This window comes from Bison bison, unplaced genomic scaffold (assembly GCF_000754665.1).
Source record: "Bison bison bison isolate TAMUID 2011002044 unplaced genomic scaffold, Bison_UMD1.0 scf7180017864034, whole genome shotgun sequence".
NCBI classification, from domain to species: domain Eukaryota; kingdom Metazoa; phylum Chordata; class Mammalia; order Artiodactyla; family Bovidae; genus Bison; species Bison bison.
In genome coordinates, this window is record NW_011494606.1 from 7,022,966 (window position 1) to 7,035,003 (window position 12,038).

Consider the following 12,038-nt stretch of genomic DNA (forward strand, 5'->3'; position numbering starts at 1 on the left):
TACTCCTTTTCCTATTTGGAACCAGTCTGTTGTTCCATGTCCAGTTCTAACTGTTGCTTGTTGACCTGCATACAGATTTCTCAAGAGGCAGGTCAAGAGGCGGTAGTTTTCCCTACTTTCTTCAGTTTAACTCTGTGGAGGAAAGCCAAGGGATTGGAAAGACTCTTCAGACTGAGCAGTTGCTGTGTGATCAGCAGAGGGGGCTGTGAGCAACTCAAGGCAGCTCAGTGGGGCGGGGCTATTAGAGGTGAATTTGGGTTGCTGAAAATTGGATCATAATGCAGTCTCTCTAATTCAAGGAGAAAAATTACATAAACACAAATATGAAGAGTCACACTCTAGACAGCAGCCAGATTCTAAGATGAAAACCCAAATGACTATTTGACTTGTATTTATAGGTCATGTTGTATGGGAAAAGACCATTAAATAATAGTAGAGGAAATTCCCTGGGGGTCCAGTGGCTAAGACTCTGTGCTCTCACTGCCCAGAATGCAGATTCAGTTCCTGGTTGGAGAACTTAGATCCAGCAAGCCCTGCAGTGTGGCCAAAAAGAAAAAAAAAAAAAAAATCACATTCCACTTACCATGAGAGGATATTAGAAGATAACTTGACCAAAGGAATAGAAGGTTGAGATCGTATCTTCATCCCTTTCTCATATACAATCAGATGAGCAGAATCACTGGAAATACAGTCCCTCCCTTCCTCTTTGCCTATCTCTTTCTATTCAACACACAGGTGAATTTGTCAATGTCTATGCATACACCAGACAACTTCCCTCAGTAATTCCAAACTGTGAGAAGTAGAGGTCCCCACAGAGCATTAAAAGGATACATAGAGGTACTTCCCTGGTGGGCCTGTAGTTAAGATTCCACCCATCTACTCCAGGGGACACCAGTTCAATCCTTAGTCGGGGAAATAAAATGTCACACAACCAAAAAGTAAAAAATAAAAATAAATAAATTAGGCCAAGATATTAAAAAAATACTATTAAAAAGGGAACATAGAGAAAAACACTAAATCCATACAGGCAGGAGCTCAAGGCTTCAGGGAGGATGTCTGACCTTGGCATTAAAGAATGGATAGTATTCAGAGAGGAAGTGGGGAGGGGAGCATAAGCTAAGGCACTGAAGCAGGGATGTGCAGAGCTCATAATTTCGGAAAAAGGACTGGCCCAGGGTCACTGAGCCTGAGGTTGTGTGATGGGGAGAGGTGGTGACAGTAAGTCTAGGAAGGAATCTGGTCTTTACTCTACAGTCAGGTTGCATAGGCCACTCAAGGACCTCAGAAATACAGAATCTAAGCACTAAAAGCTTTTAGATTCTTCTGAGGACAGCTTCCCCTGCCCATAGTCCTTGAGAATCTCTTCTGTGTTATCCCTCTGTGCGGAAAGGTACCCACAAGGAATGGAAAAAGTGGGCCTTTGAGTCACTAAAGTGACTCCAAACAAGAACTGGGGACACTGACTTCCCTAGTACTTGGGATTACTGTGAAGGTTAGGATAACAGACTTTGGACCCACGTGGGGCTAGCCGTGAGGACCTTACATAGGTAACTCCCCTAACTTCACGTAGTCTCAGATCCTCTTCAGTAAAATGGCTGTAATATCTACCTGGTATGGGTGATATGAAGATTAACTAAACAAAGGGGATCTAGTAAATATTAGTTATAATGGCTGAGAAAATGGTACAGAAATAAATACATAAATAGAGATTTCGTCATCAGAAAACATGTATGATTTGTTTCTAAAAAGAGCTGTTTGGGGAGATTGGCTAAATCGTGCAAACAAATGCAACAAAAGTCACGAGCACTTCTGAACCTGCAAATTCCTTTTCCAGCTCCAACACTGATGGGGCACGCCTCCAATCAGGCAAGCCACGCCCCAGTCGCGGAAAGGCCTCACGGGACGAGTTTCCTGCCCGGCCCCGCCCCTCCGGCCTGGCGCCGGCTCCCGCACCGCTACGCGCCTGCGCAGGGTAGGCCGCCCGCGGAAGAGATGAGGGTGCTGCTGCGGTGCTGCTGCGGGCACCTGCCAGTCGGGGGCGGCGCGGGCCAGAGGTCGAACCCACGCTGGCGAGCGCTGGCCAGGCTGAGCGCGTCCCCTGGCTGGGAGGACGGCCAGGGCGCTCGAGTCCGCGAGAAGCCGCCTTGGAGGGTGCTCTTTTTCGGCAATGACCAGTTCGCCCGCGAAACGCTGCGGGCGCTGCACGCCGCCAGGTACCGGGGCCGGGGATTGGGAGGCCCGGGTGTTGAGGGCGCAGCTGTGGAAACTCTGCGGCAGGCCTCGAGGATTTGGGCTTCTCGTCGGGAAAAGCAGATGAGCGGGAGGAGCGTGAGCCCAGATCCCGGCGTCTCGGGCGCCCGGAAGGTGCGCCGCCCCCCTTGGCAGTCCTTGGGCCCGCCTGGTCCCGCCCAGCCGGTCTACACGCCCCCGACTCTTAACGCCCTCTGAGCTCTACATGGCACCCCATGGTGTCGAGACCTTGCTGCCTGCCTTACCTGCATCACCTCTGTCTTGTCCCACCACCTCCCTGCCCCCTTTGCATGGAAACCGTGACCCAGAGAGGTTAAGAGATTGCCCAAGGTCATCAGCTGAGCAGGCTGGGACTAAGATGGGGTCCGACTTCAAAGACCTCCCCTTTCCACTCGCTGCTACTCCTACTCAATATGATTTGTGCCCTCTAATCCTTTGGGCTTCTTACTAGACACAGGCATCTCTCTGCACACGCTTGCCTTACACTTTGACTACCCATCTCCTCCCTGTATACAACCGGATCCAGTTTTCTGGGACTGAAACGAAGACATAGTCCAAAAGCGAACTGCTTTTCCAATGAATAAATTTATAAACCAGAACTCTTAGGTATACATTTAATATTTATTCCGCAGGGGGATCCTACTTCCCCGGCCAGGAATCAAGCCTGGGCTTCCATAAGTGGAAGTGTGGAGTCCCAACCACTGGACCGCCAGGAAATTCCCTACATTTAGTATTTCTAAAATTCAACAAATTGTGATTCCTAGGGGGGAGAATTATTTGAGATCTAGCCTGTCCGGAAGGTCCATGATATGTGGTGGCTGTCCCCACATACACTGCTTTGCCTCCTTTCCCCTAGTCTGCATGTTTTGCTTCCCCATTCCTTGTTTTCCCCATGCATCCCAGACTCAGTTCTGTCATCTCCCTCCATCACGTCTTCCCTGCAAGTACTTCCCAGCAGACCCTCACGTTGACTCCTTCACGAATGCCCTTGTATTCCCGGTCCGCACACTCCGCTCTGTAACACACCCTGACACACTCCCTTCACACGTGCTCCCTTTGGACACTGTCTGTAACGCACTCTCTGCATGCCGCTTTCCTTGTGTGGTCTCCTGCGGCTCTCACTGCATGTGTCCTGATGCTTCTGCTGGTGCTTCACTTGGCGGCCCCAGTACTCCTGCACTTTCTGTTTTGGGCCCTCCTGTCTACTTCTTTTCTCATAACTCCTTAACATTTGATGCAATACCTGCCAAGTAAATGAACAGCCCCTGGCACTGGAATACTATGCAGCAGGTAGTGCTACATACAGTGTCATGGAATGATGCCCATGGGGTGTGTGTGTATGTACATAGAAATATATATATACATACATACATATATATTTTTAAAATATTGTTTGAATAATGTGGTTATAGTAAAAAAAGAAAATTCAAAAAATTTAGAAGACACACAATGAAAAGTCAGTTCCTTCCTTCTCGTTCTCTTCAGTTCCCAATTCTTCTCTTCAATTTCTTATTCTAGAAATGTTTGATGCATACATAAGCAAATGTATGCTTAACCATTTTTTAAAAAAAGACTCACATAATATCATACAGTGTTAGAGAAAAAAACAAAATGCAGTACAGTATATATAATATTCCAGTTGTGTAAAATGTCTACTGTATGTGTTTCAGTGTGCACAGGAAATTTCTAGAACCGTAACAGTCCGAACAGTAGCCAGTAGCCACTTGCGGCTCTTTGAATTTAAACAATTAAAACTAAATAAATAAACCAAACTTTAGTCTCTCAGTTGCACTAGTTTTAACATTTACCCTTGAGTGCTTCGTGAATTAATCAGAAAAATGCCTTAGAAATGTATGAAGTAGTTTAACATTCTGTCATTGTCTTAACCCTGTCATATTTTCTTCTAATCTTTCCACCTTAGGGAAAACAAAGAGGAAGAGTTAATTGAGAAGTTGGAGGTGGTCACAGTGCCCTCCCCATCACCAAAAGGACTGCCAGTGAAGCAATATGCTGTCCAGTCTCAGCTTCCAGTGTATGAGTGGCCAGATGTGGGATCTGGAGAATACGATGTTGGCGTGGTAGCATCATTTGGCCGACTTTTGAGTGAGGCTTTTATTCTTAAATTTCCCTAGTAAGTTTTATTTGTAAGGAAATACAGTGCACAGACCTTGGCCTTTATATATTGGACCTGGTATCTAAAGTGCAGTACATTGTGACTTGGACTCTAATTCTGCTTGGTTCAGTATTTTCTTATCAAGTACAAGATTTCATTAGTGGCCTGAATTGTTTTGTTTTGTGGCTCAAAACGACACAAGTTTATCGCCTTGTAGTTCTGTAGGTTGGGAGTCTACCTATGGCTCAGGAGGTTAAAATAAGAGTGTTAGCAGGGCTTCATTCTTTTCTGGAATCTCTAGTGGAGAATCCACTCCTTTGCCCCTTCCAGCTTCTAGAGGCCACCAACTTTCTTTGGCCCGTGGTGCCCTTCCTCTATCTTCAAAGCCAGAGATGGAAGATCAAGTCTTTTTCACTTCACATCTCTCCATTCCATTATCACTTTCTGACCTTCAGCTAGGGAAGGTTCCCTACTTTTAAGAATTCATGTGATTAGATTGGACCCACTGGATAATCCAGGATAATCTCTCTATCTCGAGGTCTTTACCTTAACTGTATCTACAAAATGTGTAAGGTAACATATTCACAGGTTCTGGGGATTAGGACATAAACATCCTTGGAGATCCATTATTCAGCTAACACTGGAGGAGATGCTATGATTGGTTTCATGAGTCAGTAAGCACTGGCTCCAAACACCCCTGAAATCCTCTCTGTGTTCCCATATTTTTAAGATACACTGCACAGTAATTTGATCAGTTCAGTTCAGTCGCTCAGTCATGTCCAACTCTTTGCGACCCCATGGACTGCAGCACACTAGGCTTCCCTGTCCTTCACTGTCTCCCAGAGTTTGCTCAGACTCATGTCTGAATCGGTGATGCCATCTAACCATCTCATCCTCTGTTCCCTTCTCCTCCCCTCTTCAATCCTTCCTAGCATCAGGGTTTTTTTTCCAGTGAGTCAGTTCTTTGCAATACTTTGCATCAGGTGGCCAAGTATTGGAGCTTCAGTTTCAGCATCAGTCCTTCCAATGAATATTCAGGACTGATTTCCTTTAGGATGGACTGGTTGGATCTCCTTTCAGTCCAAGGGACTCTCAAGAGTCTTCTCCAACACCACAGTTCAAAGAAGCATCAATTCTTCAGTGCTCAGCTTTCTTTATGGTCCAGCTGTCACATACATACGTGACTGCTGGAAAAGCCATAGCTTTGACTAGACAGACCTTTGTTGGCAAGGTAATGTCTCTGCTTTTTAATATGCTGTCTAGGTTGGTCATAGCTTTTTTTCCAAGGAGTAGGCATCTTTGAATTTCATGGCTGCAGTCACCATCTGCAGTGATTTTGGAGCTCCCCAAAATAAAGTCTGTCTCTGTTTCCATTGTTTCCCCATCTATTTGCCATGAAGTGATAGGACTGGATATCCTGATCTTCGTTTTTTGAATGTTGAGTTTTAAGCCAACTTTTTCACTCTCCTCTTTCACTTTCATCAAGAAGCTCTTTAGTTCTTCGCTTTCTGCCATGAAGGTGGTGTCTTCTGCTTATCAGTTTATTGATATTTCTCCTGGCAGTCTTGATTCCAGTTTGTGCTTCACCCAGCCTGGCATTTCTCATGGTGTACTCTGCATATAAGTTAAATAAGCAGGGTGACAACTATAGCCTTGTCATACTCCTTTCCCGATTTGGAACCAGTCCATTCCATTTCCAGTTCAGTTCAGTTGCTCAGTTGTGTGCATCTCAATTATGAAGTATGCAGTCATTGAGATTTCAATATTTGCACAAAGCCAAATGGCAAAAAAAGCCAAGTCAAATACACAGCTGAAAATGAAAAACATGCCATAGTAATCTAAATTGTCTTACATGTCAGTTCTCATACTGACATTTCAAGTCACATGGGAAGATTAATTAACATTACTGGCATGAAGTGTTAAAATGTATGATGCCCTTTATCACTGTCTATGGGCTCTCACCCACCCTCATTTAAGTTCTGTATATATGCCGACAGTTCCTAAATTTGTCCCTCCAATTCAGATCTCTGTCTGAACTCGAGGCCCCTGGTACACACTGCCTTCTCTGCAGCTCTGCTGGATGTCTGAGAGGCACCTTACACTTAAGGTATCCTGAACCTTTCACCCCAAAGCCTGATCCTTCCCAAAATCTTCATTTCAGCACATGGCAACTCCAGCCTTCAAGACCCAAAACCTCGGCATTATTGTTAATTCCTTATCTCACACCACACATCCAATTCGTCGGGAAGTTCTGTCAGCTCTGCCTTTGAAATCTGCCTAGAATGACGGCCTCTCATCACTTCTGTGGCCACCACTCTTGGCTCTTGTACTGCATAACCTTCTAAGTGGTCTTCACTTCTGTCTTGGGCCCTCTCAGTCTTTGACCACCCAACACCACACGATCCTTTTAAAGTGTAAGTCAGTCATGTCACTCTGCTCAAAGTTCTCCGGTGGTTTTCCATCTTGCTCATAGTAAAAATCCAGTCCTTTTTTTTTTTTTCTTCCTGTTGGATTCATTATTGCTTATATCCCCAGTACTTAGTGCCAGGACATGAGTTGTACTTAGTAAATATTTGATGGATGAATGAGACTGGGCTGAACAGTGGAATTTAGAATATAGGAGGCTTATATATATAGGGGCTTCCCTGGTGGCTCAGTTGGTAAAGAGTCTGCCTGCAATGCAGGAGACCTGGGTTCAATCCCTGGGTTGGGAAGATCCCCTGGAGAACGGAATGGCTATCCTCTCTAGTATTCTGGCTTGGAGAATTCCATGGAGTATTCCATGTGGTTACAAAGAGTCCGACACAGCTGAGTGACGTTCACTTTCACTTTATATACATATACGTGTATATATGTGCGTGTATATATATGGACAGGGAGGCCTGGCGTGCTGTGATTCATGGGGTTGCAAAGAGTCGGACACGACTGAGCGACTGAACTGAACTGATATATATATACACACACATACTCTCAAGTGCATACTCATGCTGATGGAAACATCATTAAACTAATGGCTGCTGCTGCTGCTAAGTTGCTTCAGTCGTGTCCGACTCTGTGCGACCCCATAGACGGCAGCCCACCAGGCTCCCCCGTCCCTGGGATTCTCCAGGCAAGAACACTGGAGTGGGTTGCCATTTCCTTCTCCAGTGCATGAAAGTGAAAAGTAAAAGTGAAGTCGCTCAGTCGTGTCTGACTCTTAGCGACCCCATGGACTGCAGCCCACCAGGCTCCTCCATCCATGGAATTTTCCAGGCAAGAGTACGGGAGTGGGGTGCCATTGCCTTCTCCAAACTAATGGCAGATTAGTAAATTATTAAAATTGCTTATTTATGGGTGAAAAGCGTATTGGGATACACACCAATGGTGAATAAATCATTCAGTGGGGATCTAAGAAGCTTGTTTTAGGAACTCTATATAAAAATTTAGTAAATTGAGGGTAATTATGTAATTTGACTAAAAATATAATTTTACATTGTCCATGAGATGCACAGCTGGTTTGAGTGGTTCTTCTCATATAGTAAGAAAACACATTATATATGTTTATTTAAAAACTCCCAGATGTCACAAGCTGTTGTGGAACATCTTTGGAACAATGAATAGTTCTTGCTCTGTTATTGAGTTTCATGGGTCTCTTATGGCAAGAGAGTGTACTTAGCTCTGACTCCTGCTTTAGTTGGTTTGAGACTAGATTTAACTGTTTTTCAAATTTTCTGGCAACGTTTAATGATGAAAAATAGCATATTAGTTTAGGTAGCAGTAAACTAAGGGGCTTCCCCGGTGGCCCAGCGGTAAAGAATTCGCCTGCAGTGCAGAAGCTGCAGGTTTGATCCCTGGGTCGGGAAGATCCCCTGGAGGAGGGCACAGCAACCCACTCCAGTATTCTTATGTGGAGAATCCCATGGACAGAGGAGCCTGATGGGCTATAGTCCACGGGGTCTCACAGAGTCCGAAACACTGAAGCGATTGAGCCCACATATATGCAGCAGTAAACTAAATGGTGAAAAAGCCCACTTTCACACTAATTTCTGTCTTTTCTAACTCAGCGGCATCTTGAATGTCCATCCCAGTTGCCTTCCGAGGTGGCGTGGTCCAGCCCCTATAATCCACACCATCCTGCATGGAGACACAATTGCTGGAGTAACGATTATGCAAATTAAACCCAGAAGGTAGAGCATATTTTCTTGTCCTGAGACTTTTTGTGAGTTTTGGATGTTGATGTCATTCTGCCTGAGGGAAAGGGGAGGTGGATAAGTGGGTGCTAATCACTAATTTCTCTAACTCCAGGATGCTTTTTTCTTCTGTTTCTTCCTGGTTTGTAACATAAAACATATGTGTTTTAGAATTTACACAGTGTCTCTTTATACTTGTTAATGAAATAATGTTATTAACAGCTGGATTTCTGTAAATGACATTTATAAGTGAAAGATGGATTTTTGCATATTGGTTGTCACAATCTCAGTTTTCTGCTGACCTTGGTTTTTATGGTCAAAATTTTTTTGGAATCTGAAGTAATACGTTGTATACCAATGTGTTATATAATTGTCTTTAATATTTAATTTCTTAAATCATACCTACAATCTAAAAAACAGTTATTTTAAATTGTACCAGGAAAGTATCTTAATACTCTGCCTGTTATCACCTAATGTCTTCAGAGAAAAGAAAAATTCACAAGTTCACAAGAATAAGTCAATATCTGGGATTTGCTTTAACTTCCAAAAAAAAAAAAAAAGAGAAGGGTCAGATGAAACAAGAGTGGTGAAACTTTGGTAGTTCTCAAATCTGAGTGATGGTGTGTATGGGGATTCCTTAGACTCTTCATTCTGTTTTTGGAATGTTTGTAACTTTTCATAATAAGCATTTTACTAAAGCTTATAGGTAAAAAAGAGTTTAACAGACTACAGAGTTACATATTTAAAACAAAATATATTTCTAATAGAAGTTGATAGCCAATATTTGCAGAGCTTGATATAAAATTCAAGACTTGTGGCAATGCAAATACATTTGCACCCACTTGTAATCACTATTGATTATAATTCAGGCAAAACTCCTGTCCTTTGAGGAAGGAAATATTGAAAGGAATGATTATAAATTCCTTAATTATACTTCCTTGGAAAATAAATTCTTTGCTTTGTGCTTTCATTATGTAAATAGAGACTTTCTCATACTATTTATTACTAATGGTAGAATTATTTGTGGTTTTAATTAAATCCCTGATGTGCAACTTTATACTTTTTTCCTTTGGGAAAAAATAAAATCTAAATATAGGCCAGATTTGCTCTCCCTTCTTTCTTTCTTTTTTAATTTTATGGATTTTAATAGTTTACTAAAATGACTGTATTAGAATTTAATTTTGTTAAGCTCAAATATTGACTCCATATATGGCCTATATGACCAGAAAATGGTACTTAAGAGTAAAGCAGATGAAAACACAGAAAATGGTGAAAAGTTAATAGGCTTAAACTCTCTAGTTAATAATAAACTCAAGTGATATTAGTAACATGCTAATGTTGCTCACCCTTCTTTCAAACTCAAATTTCTCACTTGCCGATGGCTAACAGTCATATTCATGGCCATGGTTAAACTACTTCCCTGGCAGTCCAGTGGTTAGGGTTCTGTGCTTCCACCACAGGGGGCCCAGGTTCAGTCCCTGGTCAGGGAACTAAGATCCCACAAGTCATACATGTGGCCTAAAAAATAAACAAAAACTATCCTTGTGGTATGTAAACACTCATGTAGATAGACATATTGATCTTAAGAAATAGTCAGTGATCATGTTACTATTTGCTTTTAATTTTCTTGGTAGGTTTGATGTAGGTCCAATCCTCAAACAGGAGACGGTTCCTGTGCCACCCAAGAGCACCTCAAAGGAATTGGAAGCAGTGCTGTCAAGACTGGGTGCCAACATGGTACACAATATCCCCCTGCTTGTTTCCAAAGTGTTTATGATGAAAAGAACACTTTTATGATATATAATTTTAGACTTATTTAAAAAAAATGATTTTTATCCCTGGCTTCCTAAAAATCAGCTTAGAAGTCTTTGAAAATTTACACAAAGGAGGTACTTAATCAAGGCTTTTGAATGAAATATGTGATTTTATATGATCTACCGCATTCCATGGAGAGGCTTTTAGACTATTCTTCCAGTTTCACTCTTAGTCTCAGGGACATACCATTCATCCCTGTCAAACTGGACCAGGAGCATTTCCTAAGTGAGTCACAGCTTTCCTCCCACTTTTGTACCTGTGTTCCAGTCGTCTGCATCCATGTATTTTGGAATTCTGCTGACCCCCTTGCTGTAAATGAACTCTGGGACTTTTTCATTCAATCTGTCTGAGTAACTGCTTAATGACCCAATTAGTGATTTTCATCTGAACTAAACTTTCTGTAGAGGAAAACGTTCTCCCCTGGTTTATAGATGGTGCTCTCCATTCTAGGCAGTCCCCTCGGAAATGCTGTTATGGTAGTGTCTGTCATTTATGGAGCACTGGCTTGTGTGCCAAGGACTGTATTAGATACTGTTGTTGTATACTATTATAGATGCTCTTATGTCCTTTTTTTTTACCTTTCCAACAAACCTTTTTCAACTGTTTTATAGATGATGACCTTGAAGGTCACAGACACGTGAAACAGTTGTTCCACAGAGACACAGCTAGTAGGCAGTGGAACTGGGATTTGAATCCAGAACTCTGTGACTCCAGAGTACACTCTGTTTAAATCTCCACAGCTTTCCTTCATATAGAGTGGGAGTGTGGTTAGCTGAGCTCAGGCTGTTCTAATGGCCGGTCAGGGCTCAGCATTCTCAGAAAGGAAATCGGTGGCCTGTAGCCTGCAGAGAAGCAAGAGCTCCACTGAGACCTCACCAAGTAGATGGCTCGTCACGGCTTAAGCCAATTTATTGCCTGACCCCAATTTCATGGTACTGAGTTGTAATGTATTTCTGTTTTTGTTCTTTTCATCTTGAATATATTTCTCTCTCTTTTTTTTAAAGCTTATTTCAGTTTTGAAAAATTTGCCTGAAAGTTTGAATAATGGAAGACAGCAGCCAGCCGAGGGGGTGACACATGGTAAGTGCAGATGGCCCAGACTCTTACATCTTTCCTAAGGTTTTGCTTGTCGTGATTGGCATCTGAGCCCTCTGACTTTCTCACTGTACATTTCCCTTAATTTGACTAAGATCAAGTGACAACTGGCAGGTCTGTTTCCAGAGAATGATCGGTAAGGGATCTTTTTCCCTCTTCACATGTAGCCTTCAGTTCAGTTCAGTCTCTCAGTGTCTGACTCTTTACAACCCCATGGACTGCAGCACGCCAGGCTTCCCTGTCCATCACCAACTCCCAGAGTTGACCCAAACTCATGTCCATTGAGTCGGTGATGCCATCCAGCCATCTCATCGTCTGTCGTCCCCTTCTCCTCCTGCCCCCAATCCCTCCCAGCATCAGAGTCTTTTCCAGTGAGTCAACTCTTCACATGAGGCGGCCAAAGTATTGGAGTTTCAGCTTTAGTATCAGTCCTTCCAATGAACACCCAGGACTGATCTCCTTTAGGATGGACTGGTTGGATCTCCTTGCAGTCCAAGGGACTCTCAAGAGTCTTCTCCAACACCACAGTTCAAAAGCATCAGTTCTTCAGTGCTCAGCTTTCTTCATAGTCCAACTCTCACATCCATACACGACCA

The 12,038-nt window shown here is 43.1% G+C and overlaps 1 protein-coding gene across 2 annotated transcripts in view; it reads left to right on the plus strand.

Annotated features, from left to right (window-relative positions):
- MTFMT (mitochondrial methionyl-tRNA formyltransferase) overlaps positions 1–12,038 on the plus strand; it is a 41,481-nt gene that overhangs the window by 14,187 nt on the left and 15,256 nt on the right. For both annotated transcript variants that reach the window (XM_010834569.1, XM_010834570.1), the window contains exons 2-6: positions 1,835–2,213; positions 4,172–4,381; positions 8,407–8,529; positions 10,167–10,269; positions 11,352–11,427. In XM_010834569.1, coding sequence (XP_010832871.1) covers positions 1,846–2,213; positions 4,172–4,381; positions 8,407–8,529; positions 10,167–10,269; positions 11,352–11,427 — 880 coding nt within the window. In that variant the 5' untranslated portion in view covers positions 1,835–1,845. The remainder of the gene's footprint in view (positions 1–1,834; positions 2,214–4,171; positions 4,382–8,406; positions 8,530–10,166; positions 10,270–11,351; positions 11,428–12,038) is intronic.